The sequence below is a fragment of the Andrographis paniculata genome, unplaced genomic scaffold, assembly GCF_009805555.1.
Source record: "Andrographis paniculata isolate CXL003 unplaced genomic scaffold, ASM980555v1 Contig66END, whole genome shotgun sequence".
In the NCBI taxonomy this organism is placed as follows: Eukaryota; Viridiplantae; Streptophyta; class Magnoliopsida; order Lamiales; family Acanthaceae; genus Andrographis; species Andrographis paniculata.
In genome coordinates, this window is record NW_026137602.1 from 3,172,014 (window position 1) to 3,191,493 (window position 19,480).

The 19,480-nt window shown below is 29.2% G+C and overlaps 2 protein-coding genes across 10 annotated transcripts; both read left to right on the top strand.

Moving 5' to 3' along the window:
- The first annotated feature begins 3,951 nt into the window (after positions 1–3,951).
- On the top strand, positions 3,952–10,353 carry LOC127262962 (uncharacterized). Of its 4 annotated transcripts, none has more exons than XM_051291835.1 (9): positions 4,274–4,412; positions 4,843–5,962; positions 6,037–6,334; positions 6,474–6,630; positions 7,070–7,114; positions 7,311–7,473; positions 7,958–8,328; positions 9,620–9,954; positions 10,086–10,353. In XM_051291835.1, the coding sequence occupies exons 2-8, from the start codon at positions 5,852–5,854 to the stop codon at positions 9,936–9,938; spliced, it is 1,464 nt and encodes a 487-aa protein (XP_051147792.1). In that variant the 5' UTR covers positions 4,274–4,412; positions 4,843–5,851; the 3' UTR covers positions 9,939–9,954; positions 10,086–10,353. The 4 variants fall into 4 exon arrangements, with proteins under 4 accessions (XP_051147790.1, XP_051147792.1, XP_051147791.1 ...); XM_051291836.1 differs by having other exon boundaries at positions 4,287–4,412; positions 5,896–5,962; XM_051291833.1 differs by having other exon boundaries at positions 3,952–4,412; positions 5,896–6,334.
- A 2,614-nt stretch (positions 10,354–12,967) lies between these two features.
- Positions 12,968–18,464, top strand: LOC127262964 (uncharacterized). Of its 6 annotated transcripts, none has more exons than XM_051291839.1 (8): positions 12,996–13,043; positions 13,764–13,834; positions 14,538–14,962; positions 15,948–16,061; positions 16,165–16,502; positions 17,038–17,088; positions 17,163–17,328; positions 17,545–18,303. In XM_051291839.1, exons 3-8 carry the CDS (start codon positions 14,552–14,554, stop codon positions 17,818–17,820), a joined length of 1,356 nt encoding a protein of 451 aa, XP_051147796.1. In that variant the 5' UTR covers positions 12,996–13,043; positions 13,764–13,834; positions 14,538–14,551; the 3' UTR covers positions 17,821–18,303. The 6 variants fall into 6 exon arrangements, 5 of the variants coding, with proteins under 5 accessions (XP_051147797.1, XP_051147796.1, XP_051147798.1 ...); XR_007841354.1 differs by lacking the exon at positions 12,996–13,043 and adding an exon at positions 18,331–18,464 and having other exon boundaries at positions 13,758–13,834; positions 17,545–17,951; XM_051291840.1 differs by lacking the exon at positions 13,764–13,834 and having other exon boundaries at positions 12,968–13,043.
- The last annotated feature ends 1,016 nt before the right edge of the window (positions 18,465–19,480 follow it).

The following is a 19,480-nucleotide window of genomic DNA, read 5'->3' on the forward strand; positions in this document are numbered from 1 at the left end:
GAACTTGATTGCGGACTGGCTAGCAGACCCTTGAAGATAGTGCTTTCAAAGTGTGGAACACTCTGCTGATAATGTGGAAACACAGATTTTTTAAAATATTTTTAAATATAAAAGTATTCAAAAGTCTTTTAAAATATTGAGTTATTCAACAATTTGTAGACTTTTAAAGTCTATGAATTTTATTGAATTTTGATAGAAAACTAACGAAAATTTTGTGTAGTAAAAAATCTCTCGAGTATAGATTTTGACGGATTTCTAAAATTAAAATTAAAATTATCATTATTACTATTATTATTATTGTTGTTGTTGTTATTATTATTATTGTATTCGTGATAAATAATATGATAATATTTACTAATATTATTATAATTTTTAATAAAAACAATAATATAAAAATAAAACATATTAACGAATCATTATCATTTTTTAAAATATATATTTTTATATTATAAATATAATATTAAAATATCATATTAAATATATATTATTGTTGTATTTTCTTTACAATTATCAATATGACAATATATCGGCAGAGGCAGAGGCGGAACTAGAATTCAATCGAAGGGGGCTAATTTTCTATTTTTTTTAATAAAAAAATTTATTTAATTTATACATATACAGTTATACATATCTTTTTATTTCCGGATACTTATATTTTAGACTTATTATATTTAAAATTTATACTTAATATGGTGTTAGTTTCAACTAATTCTCAGTTACCTTATTGTAATGATATACACAATATCTGATTGTTGTTGGAAATCTTTAAGAATGTCAATAAATAGCATAGCAGTATCAACTACATATTGCAAATATTTTTGTTTCTATTGTTTAAAATCGATCAAATAATACATTTTATCTTTAAAATAAATTTTCACTTTAAAAAAATATCATTAAGATTGTCTCACTCCCATAATTTAAAATTTGTTTGGTTTTATTTGAGATTAAATATTTTATTCAATAATATTTTAATATAATTTTAAAAAATATATATATATTTTTTATCGAGAATTGTATAAATAAAAAATTTATAACAATTTTGATTGAAAACTAAGCTTGATTTTGAGTATTTTTACTATTTCTATACTACGGGTGTGTTTGTTTGAGAGATTTGTGAAGATTTGTTCTATTCATTCCATTTTTTTCCCCCAAAACATCAAATCAAACACATATTTTTTATTTTTTATATTATACTAAAAATCAATTTTACATTCAAAACATCACATCAATACCTATTTATATCACATCATACAACTATTCAAATTCAAAATTTTTACTATTCAAATCCCAACTCAAAATCCACACCCCTAAACAAACATATACATATATATATTTTTTTAAAAAAAAAAAAACTGAATATATAATAGTAATAAGGAAAAAAAATAATTTTGGTTTAAATATAACTAAAATTTACCAATTTTGGTACCAATATAAAAAAACTTATTAATTTTAGTCAAATTTTGGTCACACCGTTAAAAAACTAATGAAAATTGCTAATGTGGACGTAACATAGTTGACGTGGAGCTGACTTGGAAACTACACGACCGTGTACAATTATACACCATCATGTTGTCACACGACCATGTATATTTCTGTGTACAATTATACATGGTCATCTTGTTACACGATCATGTATAAATTCTACACGGCCATGTAAATTACTTTTTGGTATAATTTTTTTATATATATTTTTTTAATAATATTTTGAATTTAAAAAAAGTTGAATAGTTAGAATAAAAAAATCAATAGTAATCATAATATAATTCAAATGTATCAATTTTACTTCAAATATAAAAATTTATAGGATATATTATTTTGAAATATTTTGCCTAAAATTCTACTATTCATTCAAATTTTTTCTCTTACAAACATCTAATTACACAACTATTTTTTATTTTTTTTATATTATATTAAAAATTTATTTTACGTTTGAATACAATTTCAACGTAGACATATATCAAATATAAAATTCATTTTTAATACTCATAATATAAAAAAAGTAAAAAATAATTGTATAATTGGGTGAAATTTTTTTATGAATCTTTAAAAAAAACATTCATACAATTTTTATATTTGAATTAAAATTGATACATTTTAATTGTATTAGAATTACTATTTACTTTTTTCATTTTAACTATACCAACTTTTCTAAATCAAAATATTTTTTTTAAAAATATTAAAAAAATAAAATTTTATACAAAATTAGAAAGTTACACGGCCGTGCAGAGTTATACATGACCGTGTAACAACATGACCATATATAATTGTACACTGAAATATACATGGTCGTGTGAAAACATGTGTACATTGCCGTGTAGTTTCCCGGTCAGTTGGCACGTCAACTTCGTTACATCAACGTCAGCAATTTCCATTAATTTTTTAATGGTTGGACCAAAATTAATTGAAATTGTTTATAATATGACAAAAATTAATTGAAATTGTTTATAATAAGACGAAAATTGATGAATTTTTATATTGCTACCAAAATTGATAATTTTAATTATATTGAAATCAAAATTGATAAATTTTAATTACATTGATACTACAATTGATATGGGTGAAAATAGAATAGATATTTATATATTTTTTCGTTGAATTATTTATTTATATTTATTTACTTATTTATTCTAATATTATTTTCAAAATTCGTAAATCATGTCTTTTATTTTATTTATATACATATTTACTTCTTTTTTTTTTTTTATGTAAAACAACTTATATAAATAATAATAATAACTAATAAAAAATATTAAAATAATTTGATATATTCATTGGTATTTGGTAATATAACTCTAAAAATAATAAAATTAAAAATATTAATATACAATATAATGATTTTTTTGTTCGAAATATACAATATAATGTTATATATGTTATAATATTTTTACATTATTAATAATTATACATGAGTATTATTTGTTAATTAATTTTATTTTATAAAAATAAAATAATATATAATAACTTTAATTATAAATATATTATAATTATAAAATTTGTATTTGATATAAATTTATATAATTATATATTAATAAAAGTTAAAATCGATAAAGTACGCTACTCTGTCCCACATAACATATGATTGCTTGTTTTATATGAAAATTTCAAAGGTTGTTATTCTTTAATTATATGAAATCCATAAAGAATTCAATAAGATATGTAAAAATACATCTAAATCAATTATTAAAATTCATCAAACTCATATACTCTGTGATTTTCTAAATCCATATAAATCATATAACTTTTTAAAATAAAAAAAAATCAATTGAAATTTTAATTAAATACACTTTTAAATCCACATAAATCATAAACTTTTTAAAATTTTTTAAAAAATATTGAAATCTCAATTGAATACACTCCTAATTTTAATATAATATAATAAATAACAAAATAGATATTTTATTTGATATTTTTCGAAAAAAAAGCTAAAATACTAAAATAAAAAAATCAAAAAAATCAAATCCCACGCCTTTATTTTGAATACACCCGTTTAATTTTAGTGTAATACAATAAAAAAAAAATATATATTTGATTTGATATTTTTTTTAAAAAAAATTAGAATAATAAAATTGAAAATCGGATCTCTCGCAAGTAAATACACCCTCATTTTGATCCAATAAACTATTTCAAAAAATTAATTAATCAAATATCTAAATTGAGTGTTTAATTACTTGAACAATTAAAAATTATTCAATTTTTTTAAAAAACTTTTACAAAATATTATTTGCAAAAAACATTCTACAAAATTCTAGTCCCCTAAAAATGACCTGTTATTGTGGGTGAACATGTGACCGTCCAATGCTTTTAGCCGTTCACACACGATTAGACTAATATGATTTATTTTGTGGAACTTAATAAATAAAATCCATAATATATGACGTAAGAATCTCCTAATACGATGGTTTAATACACCAACATGGGTTTTATAAGAAACTAACAATGGTGGCAGCAGGATTTGAAATGTGGGCGGCAATTACGTTTTCTGCCAGGGAGGGAAACCGAAGAAGAACAACATTTGGGAATGGCGGGCGCCAGGGTTTTCTGTCCAACTAGGGCCCATCCCACCACGATTCCATAAACCCTAAAATCATCGCAAAATCATCCAAGAAACACACCCCCAAAACCATTAATCCTCGAATCTGCGGAATACGGCACGGATACTTTTAACAGGGGAGATGAGTGGGTATTCACTGCTGAAGAAGCCCAAAATCGAAGTAATAGAAGATTCGGAGGAAGATCCGGAGGAGGATCCGGAGGAAGGATCGGCGGAGGACGAGACGGAAGAAGCAGACGGATATAGAAACGCGGAGGAGCAGAGGCGGAAGGAGGAGGAGTTGGTGCTACAGGCGCTCATCGAGCATCGGAGGAAAGAGGTTGAGCATCTACGGCAGCGTATTGCTTACTACGAATCTGAGGTACCTTGTTCCGCCATTGATTTACCCCTTTTTTGAAGCTTCGTTGTGATCACTCTATTCTGGGGAGTTACTGTAAACATTTCCTGCAATTAGGGATTTAAGTGTTTATGGCTGAGATCAAATTTGCCAAGAAATGCCCTCGGCGTGTTTCTTCGAGGGTTTGGATTTTTGAAAAGTATAATTTTGAATTTGAATAGTTATTCAATCCGATGTAAACATGTGTTAGATTTTATATTTTATATTTTAAATGTAAAATTTATTTTTAAGTACAATACTATAAAAAATGAAAATTAGTTTTTGATTAGATGTTTCTTGAGTGGAAAATTAATTGAATAGTGAAAATCTTGAAAAATGGACAAAAGAACATTGTTCTTTGAAAGGTTATCTGATGTAATTTTGTAATGGTGCTTTCATTGCTGGATTTGTGTAGGTGCATTTGTAAACGGTTTGTGTTTTGAGACTGATATTCGAGGGCTGAAACTTGATGGAGATGGATAGGGAAGCACATGTTTTACTTTTAATTAATGTTATTTTCTGTCGTGTTGAATCAAATCCATAAATGATGATTAGGGTTTATAATCATATATAGATGTTTTTCTTGTATTTGTTCATCTCACAGCATGTAAACTAAGTGGCATCTTGTATTTGTTCATCTCACAGCATGTAAACTAAGTGGCATACTTTTGTTTGATCTTTGATAAGCAGATAGCACTATCCAGTTGCTTGCATCGATCACATTTTTTGTACATGTAATGTTGTTTTAACGGCTCAAGTAATAAACTAACAGCATGTTATTTGATTGATTAAATAAACATGCTCTATGTGTTATTATAATGGACGTATATTGTGTGTTTCTTTGCCAAAAGTTTTGTAATTTTTACTGTTTGGACTATGCGGGCTTGTTTTGTTTTGGTTTGAGATTGGAGTTATGATTTTGGGTTTTGTTTAAATAGTAATATTATGTGATGTTTTGTTAGATTAAATAATGTATTTTTTATTTCGAACGGTGCATAATGGTGTTTCTTTTGGTTTCACACAACATTAGATCAAATATAATTTAAATACAAAACACAAACCAAATCTTTCAAATCCAAACTTAAAGAAACACACCTATAGTGTTTAGAAATTCTCTGCAAATAGGAAATATTTTAGGGTGTGGTTGTTTGGGGTTTGGATTTTGAGTGGGATTTGAATAGTAAAAATTTTGAATTTGAATAGTTGTATAATGTGATATAAGATGTGATGTTTTGAATGTAAAAATAATATTTAGTATAATATAAAAAATGTAAAAATAAAAAATGATGGTGTAGTATTTGATTTGATGTTTTTGGGGAAAAAAATTAATGAATAGTAGAAATTAGTCAAAGTATGTCAAACGTACACACCCTTTAGATGATCCCATAGGTACTACTTGTCGTGCAATTTTTATTTATTGTTGGATGATGAACCCTCGGTTAATGTTTATGTTGGTGTTGCAATGCAGCTTGATGAAGCAGAGAAGAGGTTGGAAGATACCCAAAACAAATTGGCTTGTCTTCGAGAATGCAATGGTAAAAATGCTTCACCGAATTTTACAAATAGGAAAGAAACAGCCAATGTCAAAAGATCTGCATGTCCTATCCAGACAATTGAAACTTCTGAGAAACGGCATCTACCTCCATCGTCGCAGCAGCATCACAACACCACAATGTCCTCTGCTTCTCAAAACCAAACACCTTCTCGACCACAACTCATTATTCCTTCATTTCAGAACATTCCCCAACTTATAAAGAAAAAAGAATCCGGAAGTGTAGTTTCTACTTCTGCCCAACAGTCCACGCCATCAACGCCTCTTGTTGATGTGAAAGCTGAAAAAGATTGTAGCATATCTTTGGGGAAGGAAAACATGGATGCTGAAACAAAAGGAACAAAAAGAAAAATTGGTTTGACTCTACTCTTTTTAAGGGCTTTCTCTGTGGTTTTGTGTTCTTTTTATGTTTATTCTACTCATCTTGCTTGTTGATTGTTGGCGTAGGTTGGCTCTGTACTTTTCATGACACGTTTTCCACTTTTTGATTACAGATCAGGTAGAGAATAAAGATTTGATTAAGTTAATAAGCAAAAGCTCGTCTCCGGTTACCATTAGCTGTCAGACTGGATGTATTTTGCCTAGCCAACACAAAAGAAAGCCCAGAAGTCTAGTTTTGTGTCCCACTAATGACCAGTTATTTGCGACCAGGTAATTTGTTCCTCCGTATTTCCAAAAAAAAAAAAAATGATTAAAAGTTGTGCATGCTTGGATACCCTTCATAATTTTGACATGGTCCTTGAGAAGTATAGAGAAAAGATGAACAAATGTCGGATGTTCTTTATTCTAATCGCTTTATTTTTGTTTAATGGTGGGTATTTCTTTAAATACTCTATTCTGTTTGTAATTTGTCTTAATTTGTTTAATGGTGGATATTCATTTCAAATTTCATGATGATAAATTTATCCCACCCCTTCAACGACTCTTAAAACCCACGACTTCTACATCTTATTTAGAGGACTTGAGCCTGTATTATTGTTATATATATGTATGTGTGTGTGTGTATATATATATAGTGAAAAGAATGTAAGTTGATCTTATGTCGAACCTCTTGTGGTGATAACTCTTTCATATGTGAATTTTTTGCCAGTGCATTAGATGGAGCTGTCAATCTGTGGCAACTTGAGGGAAAAGGGTAAGTGTCTTATGTTGAATCTCTAGTTTTTTTAACATTCTTTTGATTAGCAACGTTCGATTTTGTATATATACCGAGCTGTATCTCTTCTCTTCAATTTAAATATGTTTTTATTTATTTTTAATTTAGTTCAATTAAGTATGGTTAATTCTTTGACTTGGGATTTTTCTTTTGCCCTCATTACATTAAAGAGCAGATCTAGTGCCAATCTATTAAGTTCTACTGATTGTCCGTCTGGCAAACAGAGATGGCCTGAAGATATTGCATGGCATCCGCTCGGAAAGAAACTTTTTTCCGTTTATTGTGCAGATAACGGGGATTGTCAAGTCTCAATCTTGAATATGAACAAGGGTAAACAGGTAATCACTAATATATTATCTATCCATAATCTTTCCATATTTCTGAGTCTTGAGGGAGCAATCAAAGGGATGCAAAAATATTTATGAAATCTTAAAGGTGTATTTGTTTGGAGGTTTTGATTTTGGTTTGGAATTTGAATAGTAAAAATCTTGAATTTGAATAATTGTATGATGTGATATAAATAGGTATTGATGTGATGTTTTGAATATAAAATTGATTTTTAGTATAATATAGAAAAAAAATAATTGTTTAATGTGATGTTTTTGCGGAAATTTTTTTAGTGAATAGTAGAAATTGTGTAAAGTTTGATAAAAGAACACATCCTAAATGGAAATGGAAATGAAAATGGGATCCGATTCCTGTTCCTTCAGAATTGCTAGACAATCTTAATTCTTACATTTTTAAGTTTTAATTTTAGAATTCAACTAAACACGCCTATTTTCTACACATTTCAAATTTGTAATCTCAATTTGTAATATGCAGAAACCGAAGCTGAGCTTTCTCAAAGAAAAGCCTCACATTAAAGGCATCATCAACGGTATAATGTTTATGCCGTGGGATAAAAATCCCTTTGTCACTGGAGGAAGTGATCACGCAGTATTCCTTTGGTCCGACAAAGATGGCAAAGACTTGTGGAAACCAACGCTATTGCACAATGATTATCATACCTCAGCCGTAATGGGCGTTGCTGGATTGCTCCATAAGGACGTTGTAATGTCTGCCGGTGCAGACAAGCGTATTGTTGGGTTTGATGTAGCAGCAGAAAGACCCGATTACCGGCATCAAACAGACAGCAAATGCATGAACGTTCTACCCAATCCGTGCGACAACAACCTCTTCATGGTTCAGACAGCGTAAGTTCCCTCCACTGCATGTTCCTACGTAATTAATATTAGTAAGAATCCATTAAAATCTAATTCTATGGTTTCCATTATATTGCAATGACGGGTTTTATTTTGGTAGAAAATTATATAATATGTAATTAATGATGCATTTTCTTACTAGTTTAAATTTTTAGGTGAAATGGTTAATTAATATGGTATCAAATAAAAAATTGCCCATATGTAAGGTTCGATTGGCGTAATTCCACCTTACACATAAGGGGGTGTATTGGAAGCTATATAATAAGTAATTAACGATGTATTGTTCTACTATAAGCTTTTAGGTAAAATTATTATTTATTACGCTCAATGGTTTCATATTGTGCTCAATTTTACTTTGTAGCGACCAATGGCTTCATTTACATATAGGCATTTTACTTTGTAGCGTCAATGGCTTCATTTACATATAGGCTTTTTGAGTTCGGAGTTTTTTAGGAATAGTAAAAGGTTGAGTATTTTATGTGGTATTTTGTGCGATGAAATATTTATTTAATATGATTTTTTTTAAAAAAATTATTGTTGATAAATAATGCCAAAAATTTCGAAAGTGTCTGTAAACAGTATTTTGAAAGTAAATTTGGCTAGAATGGTCTTGCCTATACCGTACTTTTAGGTGCTGCTAGGGCCATATCCACAGCTGCCCCTAGCTCCCAAATATAGATATTTTTTAGTGTAAGAAATAATAAAATTATGTATTTTGTATTATTTTGCCCTTTTTGTCTTCCAATTTTTTATTTTATAGTGTAAAAAATAATGCTAACTCTGTCCGGCTACGAAGTAAACATTTACTTTTTATGTGGAATTTAAGAAATAATAGTATTTTAATTGTATTGGGTAGTTAAAAGTAGTGTAATGATATTTTTGTTTTTGTTTTTTGATGTGATGTAAAGCAAGGGTATTTGTAAAAAAAAAGTTAGATATTTAATGAAATTGTTACTTTGTAATTAGACAATTCAAAATAGAAATACTTATACTTTCAGGCTGGATGGAGTGAGTAAAATTTTTGTAGTTTTGTTGGTTTATACTTTTAGGTTTTGTTTGTTGAGTAAAATATATTAGATTTTATGTAATTTTGTTAATTTTTCTCTAAATATTTAATTTTTATTCATTTTTTTTTTTTCTTTTTGTTTACTCGGTTGCACCTGGAGAAATAAGAAAAGACAAATTTGAATCGAAAAAAGATAAACTAATATTTTGCCCCTCCAAAGTTTTACGACTAGTTCTGTCACTTGTGCTGCTAATATAATCGTGCAAAAAATTGCAGGACACACGAGCGACAACTTAGATTGTTCGATTCAAGATTGAGGCAATCGGAGGTTCATGCACTCGGATGGAAGCAAGAGAGCAGCGAATCTCAGTCTGCCCTGATAAACCAGTCATGGTCTCCAAACGGCCTGTACATAACCTCCGGCTCGGCTGACCCTGTCATTCACATATTCGACATTAGATACAACGCGCGCAAGCCATCCCAGACGATCAGAGCGCACCAGAGGCGAGTCTTCAAAGCTGCATGGCACTGTACACTCCCTCTGCTCGTCTCCATTTCTTCAGACCTTAATATTGGTTTGCACAAAATCACCTAACGGCCCCCGGAAACAGGTATTTGGTCGACATCATTCTCCCTATGGAAAAGTTTTGCCTTGATGGGAAAATGTAGCTGTTGATTCGTTGTTGTATATTGCTCGATGATCAACTGGTTTATTATCTGATAATGGATCTTGACTCTGCAGGCACATTTTTGCATCGGATTTTCGACTGTGGTGCAACGAATGGTTCTCTATTGTTCCGGAAAGTTCTAGCAGCCTCTTGTGATTTGGGACACTTTGTGAGTTCAGTTTCTTTGATGATCTTTTCTTGCACAGTTTTGATTATGCTTAATGGTGACAAGTGCAAGAAGTTACAACTTTTTTGTTCAAAATTACTTGAAGTCCGATCGGGTATTTAAGGTAAATGTATTTCAAATAACTATTATACTATAAAAAATTTGCAATGCCATAAGGTCTGTCTTTTTATTATTTAAAATTTAAATTAATATTATTTTTAATAAAAATATACTTTTTTTTTTTACAAAATATTATATAAAAAGTGCTCTTTTTGTCCTACGTTTACTTTTCATTCTATTTGTATAATTTTTATTTTTTTTATTATAAATGTAGCTTTTTTGTGTTAATTTTTAATATTAATTATTATATTTAAAAAAATCTAACTTGTTTAAAAAAATAATATTTATAAATTGAATATAACAAAAAATGGAAGGTTGCTAAAAGTTGGAAATGATTTATTTAATTAATATTTAATTTATGATTTAATATATATGATTAATTTTTTTAAAAATATATGCTTAATTATCTTAATAATTATAGTTTAATAAAAAAAATATATAATATGAATATTATTTTTAAAAAAATAAAATTTTATATAATACAAATAAATAAAAATATATAAATATTTAGTTATGATTAATTATAAATTAATTTTACAAATAAAGGTAGAATTTTGAATTTATATATATTTGTTTATTAAAGAAATAGATAAAAATATAAAAAATTTAATGAATTTTGAATAGACCTCGTATCATGTAGTATTTTTTTTAGCATAGTTTTTGCCCGAACCAGAATGCCAACCAAACAAGCTTTAAGCATTTTCCTTTTAATGATTTGAAAATCAGCTGTTGCAACTCTTAGAATGACTTTCGGGTAAATTTCCACTCGAATCTAATAACTTGCAAATTAGGTTCGACAAGATAAATTACATTAGGTTAATTATGGGTGACAACTAAGGGTATTTTATTTTTTTATGACGTAAAAATCCGCAACTGTTACCAGAAAGTGAGCACTGGTAAACATCCTATTGAACTTAATACTCTACAAACTATTGAACTCATAATCTAAATCCACCCTCACACCACTAATCCATTCTGTGAAAGAAAAAATATATACATTTTTTAAAAAAAAAAAAAATCAGATAGTAAAATTTGAAAAAATATTGTTAAAGAAAAATTGTTGTTTTAAATTTATTAATTTTTTTTTTACAAACAAATACATCCTAAAGCTTTGTTCCGCACAAACATTTTTTTTATCGACATAATTTCTAACATATACTCACTATTCATCTATTTTGGATTATTTAGGTTGTCCAATTATAAAATAGATATTTCAAATATATATACATTAAAAAGTAAAAATAAAATTAGTTTTACATTATTTTAACTATTTATACGATTAAAATAATATTATTTATTAAAGTCTGCAATATCCATACAATTAAAATATAATTACTTTTTAAATCTGCAGTAAAAGTAAATATATATTTTCAAATTGGAAATAGTATAATACTATATTCTATTTTCTCACCTATAAAGTTTGTTTGCTCACAATTTTTTTACACAATTTTTAATATATATTTTATCATCTCACGCAAAAGTAAATATTCAACATAAATATTACTCCATTCGTCATAATTTAAAGTATTGTTTTTATTATTTCTGTTCGTCCACTCAAAAATACTAATTTTCTATTTTAGAAAATATAATTATGCATTAATACTAAAATGTTATTTAGCTTTTACTTAAATTATATATATCATTATCTACACAATTACTAAATAACAATGTCAAAACCTTACATATTTCAACTAATCAATAAAATATTATTATTGTCCCATATGATCCGGTAGTGTGGAGTAGATTCATGACCATGAGATTATGAGTTCAAATCCCGACGTCTTCGGCTCCACCTGCCACTCATGGTTCGCTTAGTGGTGATTTGCCTAGTCGATTGGCAGTGTATTAGATTCGGCCAAAAATAATAATAATAATAATTATTATTATTTTTTATTTTACTACAAAACCACAAAGTATCTTTTTTCAATCAAGACAGATGAATTATATTAATACAAATATTCAAAATAATCCAAATTGATAGTATTTAAAAAATATACATTTTATATTAGTATTATGATCCTCTTACTTCGTATAAAAAATATTTTATATCAAAATATTGGTGTGTTTGATTAGGACATTTTGGTTAGAATTATACTATTTACTACTTTTTTTTATAAATAATTTAATTAAATATTTATATTATATTAAAAATTAATTATATTTAAAACACAATATCAATATCTATTTATTTTGTATCATTTAACTATTTAAATTCAATATTTTTATTATTAAAATTTAATTTCAAAATTTAAATTTTCAATCAAATACACATATATTATTTTATATTTTGACAAAAGTCACTTCTTTAACATAAAATATTATACTCCCTCCGTCCCATGTACTATGTCCACGTTGTCGTTTCTGTGCGTTCCTTATCTCATGTCACTTTGTTTTTTAAAAAATTATTACGTACTTTAATCTCATTTTAAATTTTTTAATTTTTTTTAAATTTTAATTAAATTAATTAATTATCTTAATCTTAATTTATAATTATTTATATTATCATATAATTATTTTTACTACAACATTCTTAATTATCTATTCATTATAACACGTTACGTGTGAGGGAGGGAGTATATTCTTTTAAAAAATTTTAAAAAATACACGGTACAAACAAAAACAACAATTTATGTAATTATATATATATATATGTGTATGTTTGAGCGCCGTAATTTTGGTACTCTCGTATATAACCCATTTTTTAAGTTTAGAATTCGTATTTACGTTTTGCGGTCGCTGCAAAGAGGTATGGGCTCACCCTCTACGTGTAATCCTCCGACTAGGGTTTATGGGAATCGTCGGAATTCTGTGATTATATGTGTTCGTTTCTTTATTTCAATTGTTACCGATTGCTTGTTTTCTTGCATTTAGGGTTTTTGATTTCTGGATGAACACAAGTATTCTTTATTTTTTGCAATAGCCGGATGAATCACTAATTTACCAGTTTTGGCTTGTTCTTTAGTAGAATGCGGATGATTTTAACTATTTGTTGATGTGTAAATGGTGATTATTGTGACCTTTGAATTCTTTTAGTTTCGGAAATGGAATTGGTTCATTTGTGTATAATTCCTTCTGTTATCGTAAGAAATCTTAAGGTATATTAATGTTGTTTTCAGTTGGCTTTCTAACTTTCAAGAGTTAGTGAAGTTTACTTGGTTCATGTATTTCGAGTTTTAGAGTTGTACATTTGTAAGCATCATTAATGTTGAAAAAACAACTATTTAAATATTAGAGAAAATGAATCAATAATGATTGTTACAATTCAAATACTCGATATACATATCCAAGTAAACTTTCACTAATTCTTGAACTATCATTGTCGACTTTGTTACTTAAGGTATACTCTAATGTTTTTCTTAGTTGGCCTTCTAAATTTCAAGAATTAGTGTAAGTTTACTTGGTTCAAGTATTTGAAATAGAACCATAATTATTGATTCTTTTTTTTTTTTTTTTGTTATTTAAACAGTTAATTTGGCAATTAACAAATGTGGTGCTTGTTCATCTGCTGTACGTGCACTGAAAATGCGTCTGGTTGAGGTGAATTGAAATGTCTTTCCTATGCTTGTCGTGTTTTCTCTGTCTGAAATCAACTTCAAAAAGGGCTCGTTAAAGCTCAAGTGTGGATTCATAGCTGTAAATTGAATTTAAGTTAATGAATGTGACTTAGGGTGCTGATTTTCAACTTCTATTATGTTCAAACTCAATCCATGTGTGTTTGAACCTGATTCGATGTAGCTTGTGTTCAATTTGGTTGCTTGGATAGAGTAAGTATATTAACAACCCCAAGCTGTTCTACCAAGAGGCTCCATGCATTTATACTTATCCCGTGTCCCCAAGGAATAAAAAGCATGGGAACGAGTTAGTTTTGATGCATTTAACACACAGTCACACACAAACATTATACATATATATTTGTTATAAATAATACTTGTGGATATGTTTGTGATTTTTCAAACTTTATATGAAGCTTAAGTGTTGTTTCTGTGTTATTGGTAATCACAGTTCTTTATTTTATGGTCATAAGTTTGACCGCTTATTTGCTGTCATATGTTATAAATATTGAACTTAGGAATTTTTGTACCATTGATGGTGTGGAAGGGTCATATTATTGTCGTAGTCCTTTGGTTTTTGTAAAGTTGCTGGCGCTGCATATTGCATTTGTGCCATTCTTAGCATGTAAAATGTTTTTATGATAGGCCGATGTTAATTTTCCATCTAAGTAGCGACTATGGTTTTCCAGTCTAGCAGTTACACATGGTCAAGGATAAAAACAAGAAACAGAAAAAAAAGCGAAAAAACCAAGGAATAAAGACTGGACGTTCAATTGAAAAAATGAAAAAGGTGGAGACTTCTGAGACCAATCCACCAGAAGCTACGGTTCCTGATCCGTCAGCATCACAGGGTAAAAATGATGGAGATGAGATATTGAAGGGTCTTTCTGGTTTTATATTCATGTGTAATTCATCCACAAAGTTGGAATGTTACCGGTATCGTGTCTTTGGACTTCCTTACGGACAGAAGGAAGTTGTGGCGAAGATAAAGCCTGGTGCAAAGCTATTTTTGTATGACTTCGAGTTGAAGCTCCTATATGGTGTGTATGAGGCAACCTCTGCTGGACAGCTGAATTTGGAACCTGCTGCTTTTAGAGGGCGATTTCCGGCTCAGGTACAGCGTGACACTATTCTGTACTCATCTAAATAAATTGTAGCAGATTTAGCGAATCACTCAAAAGCACAATAGGATGGATAATCATTTGACATTACCTTTTTATATTCTTTATGAAATCGGAGGTTAATATATTGTCTTTCAGCTTGCACAGTTTCATCATCTATCATTTTAGGATTTTACTTTTATGAAATGTTAATATCTTGTTTTAATTTGGTTGAAATTTTTTATTCTACTGTTCAATGTACAACCACCAAATCAAGAATGAAGTACAACACTTAAATTTAGTGGAACACAGTGAAACAAACAACCTATAGAAAATGATGATTGGTTAGATGGTTTTGCTAGATTGATTCTTCAAATTGTATTTATAATTATTTAACAATTTGCATTTTAGTAATTTAATTGGATTGAAAAGTTGAAGAGTTTGTTATATTCTAGTTGACCTATATAATAAATTCCATTGTAGTTAACTCTTAGTCTCTTACGAATTGAGTTGCGATCCTACGATATGATCCCCAACTTCTGTGTTTACCATGAAGCGAGAATTTGACAACCTTTTTCATATGTGATGTTCATATGAAACTACCAAAAGAATCCTTACAAAATATTTGTGTTATGAAATTTCATTGACTAGGAAGGCTGTTTCGCATATTATAGATATTTTGATTTAATAATTATCAGGTTTAATGGAATATTTTAGAAGTTTCTGGGTAATCGTATGTGAGGTTTAGTTAACATATTAATTAATTTTGATCCTTTACTCATCAGGTCTTTAACATATTATTTCCTTGTGGGATATAATGCTTTTGATCGACATGAATTTTGTTTGACCTACAGAAGAATTCATAGTGTTGCTCTGACTAAAATTGTTTTTCGAACTGTATTTTGTTGTAGTGGAGATGCTGACAATCCCGTGATCTCTTTAATTGATGGCTCGGGTATTTGTCCTTGTGATTTAGAGCTGATACCTTTTCAATTACAGGTGAACTTCAAAATTTTTAAGGAATGCTTTCCCTTGCCAGAGACTATTCTCAGATTTGCTATAAGGGAGAATTATAAAGGCTCGAAATTCAAGCAAGAGTTGAGTGAAGAGCTAGTAAGTATTTCTTTATCTTAACTCACTGTAATGTATCTTGCGCCGGAGAATTCCATTTTCTCTCAATTTTCATGGTGATAATGAAGAAAGTCATTGCTCAAAGCAGGTGAAAACACTGATATCAAAGTTTCATCCTCTTAATGAACCATTACCACCTCATTCTCTGGAATATGCGTCACTTTCGCTTGCGCACCCATTAGCAGGAGAATCTCAGTTCACACATTCATCGACGCTGTCATCTATGGAGCCTCAGCCTTCGTATCCATCAGGGATGCATCGTATCCTGATTCCAGCATTTCCAGAGCATCAACCTGTTTCAAATGTTATGTTGCAGCATGGGTATCATCATCGACCAGTATCTTATGGTGGTCATGGGAATTTTTCTTTGGATGGTCAAAGTTTACCTTCAACAAGTGTTCCCTATGGGATGCAAGATCCGAGGTTTCTCCTCTTTAACCCCTTTAACTTGCTTTCGTTCTTGAGAAAAGGTTTAAATATAGTTAGTACTAAAAGTTAAACCGACATCGTCTTGATATTTCTTAAATAATGGTTTTCAATTTAGAAGTACAATCCCGGTGATATAGTTCCTGGGTACTTTCATTTAGATAGAAGTTTTAAAGTTTACAAAAAAATTCGTAAATAGTAAAAATTGGGGTATTTTATGTGATGTTTTTTGAAAAAATTACTTATGATGAATAACGTCAAAAGTTGCAAATGTGATTATATAAATAGAGTTCAAATGATATTTTTGATCTGGGAAAATCATTTCATGATAGATTGCGGAGTTTGAAAATTGGATGAGAACTTTAGCCAATCTTTATTAGTTATTTAGAAATTTGGCATGTGTTTTTGCTGTTACTTTTAGATTGATGTTAAATAACATGATTGAAACTCAAATCACTAAATGTATACCAATGCGTCCGAACGCACAAAAACTCGTTATTTCTCATCAATCTAATCTACACAACTTTTGTAGGTCACGAGTTTTAGGAGAGCGAGCTCCTCCCATGGATGCCCCAAGTTTACGGTATCTCCCTATCTCCCAACTTTCAGATAACAACACACATTGCAGCCGATTCTGAAATAATACGAATTTGACAGGTACCCGATGAATCCATCTCATTATGGTACATCTGTTATGCCGCCCCCACCCCCGCACCCACACCTCCTTTCGCCCCGGCTACATCCCCACACACCATACCCCCCTTTTCATCAGCTACACCCTCCCCGGCAGCCAGAAAATGTGCCACCGTACATTCCCCAGCTGGTAAGTTCAACCCAATATGCTTCATTACTTTCTCAACCACAATCTTTGCAGATTATATTCAGTTGAGATATTTTAGATATTCGGTTTAGATTTATATTTAGATTTGGATTTGGATTATATTACTTAGATTTGAGTCTGTATATTTTGATGATTAATAAAACAATCTCATTGTTTTCTCCCAAAATTTCTAACATATTCCATAATTTGTTTCCTCAGATACAACAACCACTATATGGAACCAATGCGGCCGCGTACAATTCCTATCCGGAAAATTATGCCCAATATGATTCCTCTGGTTTGCAGCCGCCATCACGAATATCCTATCAGTTTCCTCCTCAGGAACCGGCGCCATATGGACTCGTCCCGGCGTTCAATCCCCAATACACTTTGTCAAGTGTGCAACCACAAGCGCCGCAGACTGGAATACCCCAAGGGAGTGGTCATATCTTAACTTCTTATTCCAATACTGCTGCGAATCAAGTATGCCGTTGATTTCAGTTATGTTATGTTTAACGGTCTTGCAGCTCGATTCATTGATGCATCGATAGCTCGCAATATCTGAATTTCTTCGGCTAGAGCGACCGGGAAATTTGATCCTGTTTATACTCGGTCTTCGAATGCAGGTGCTATTGGCTGTCCATATTTCTTTTTGTTATATTTTTATTCTTAGTTTCATATCTGCTTTTTTGCAATCGTAAAATTGGTTATTATGTGTAAATAGGTACAAAGAAATATAAAAAGAATTTATTTAAACTTGATTTGAAATGGGAGGTTGAATTTGAATTTTTGTTTAAACAGATGTGGTGTGTTTTGCGAGAGGAAATAATATAATTTTATTGAAAAATAAGCTGGATGAATAGCGTTAATTTGAATTTGAAATGAAAACAAAACAAGCACACCTATTTTTCCCCATTTCATCCAAAATATCATGACACAGTTTGGATTAATCCATAGTTGTCAATAGTGCGCTGATAGCATCTACTGCCACATTTTACATAATAGCGACGTAGCGACTTTTAGCAGTGTGGAGCATTCGATTCCTTACTTTGGAGAAGCAAACCCAGTAATGCAAATAGATTTGGAGGGCACTTTCTAGGTGCGGCGTGAATGTAGTCGATGCTAAAGGCGATGGGTTTTTTTTTTTTTTTTTTTTTTCCAAATTATTTTCCTAGATTTCAGTTTATTGTGAAACACAATCTCTCCTAGGGATGGCACGATAAATACTGATAAAATATATATCGGTACCGTACTTAAAATTTTAATATACCGAATTTTGGTATATCGAAACTTTCGGTACCATTTATATCCAAAATTTTGATTTCGGTACTATATCAGTATATACCGATTATACTAAAAATATAATTTTAAATTTTAAAATAATTATAAAAAAATGAATATCATGTTGTTCACCACAAAAATATTATAAAAAAAATCAATAAATTTTCAATAGTCTACATTTTTTTTTTGTTATGATTTAAAAATAATTATTAATTAAATTATTTAATAAAAATAATATCGGTACAGTATGCTCGGTAAATTTCATCTCTAATCTCTTCTATACATTATAAATATTAATTATATTTTAAAATTTATAAATTATAATTTTTTTATTTTAATTAAACTATTTAGTCATTTTAATTTATAATTATTTTTATTATATTATAATTATTTTATTAATATATTCTTAAATTAAAATTCTTAGAAATTTCTTTAATTGGATGAGGGATTTAGATTTTCAATAAAAGTAACATTGCGTGTCTATATATTTAGACTTGAAAGGTTTGGACTGATTGTTTGGACATGAGTCAACCATGTGTGTTTTGGAGGCTGTTTTAGTAAACATAACATTGCTAGTGCTCTTAAAAGTAATAATTTTGTGTTTTTAATATGACCACTTTCAATCTACTCATTTCATGGCTCAAAAAATATTACTCCCTCCGTCTTACTTTCTTATTCTAACAATTATTGTTCTCTTTTTATTTTTATAAACAAAATTTACTCTTTTACCCTTACTTTATTTATTCTTTCATTTTCTATACACAAGATTAAGAGCAAATTTGTCATTTTATAACAAAAACTCTAATTGCCTAAAAATACATGTAAATATCAAATAGGATATTAGAAAATAGACGGAGGAAGTATTAAAAAGACC

What these genes read in the sequence shown, in the direction of transcription:
- LOC127262962 (XM_051291833.1), top strand. Translation starts at nt 4,173, where the DNA reads ATGAGTGGGTATTCACTGCTGAAGAAGCCCAAAATCGAAGTAATAGAA. An exon ending in AGGAACAAAAAGAAAAATTG is followed by an intron (nt 6,335 to 6,473) that starts GTTTGACTCTAC and finishes TTTTGATTACAG; the next exon opens with ATCAGGTAGAGAATAAAGAT. An exon ending in ATATGAACAAGGGTAAACAG is followed by an intron (nt 7,474 to 7,957) that starts GTAATCACTAAT and finishes TGTAATATGCAG; the next exon opens with AAACCGAAGCTGAGCTTTCT.
- LOC127262964 (XM_051291840.1), top strand. Translation starts at nt 14,552, where the DNA reads ATGGTCAAGGATAAAAACAAGAAACAGAAAAAAAAGCGAAAAAACCAA. An exon ending in GAGGGCGATTTCCGGCTCAG is followed by an intron (nt 14,963 to 15,947) that starts GTACAGCGTGAC and finishes TTTCAATTACAG; the next exon opens with GTGAACTTCAAAATTTTTAA. An exon ending in TATGGGATGCAAGATCCGAG is followed by an intron (nt 16,503 to 17,037) that starts GTTTCTCCTCTT and finishes CAACTTTTGTAG; the next exon opens with GTCACGAGTTTTAGGAGAGC.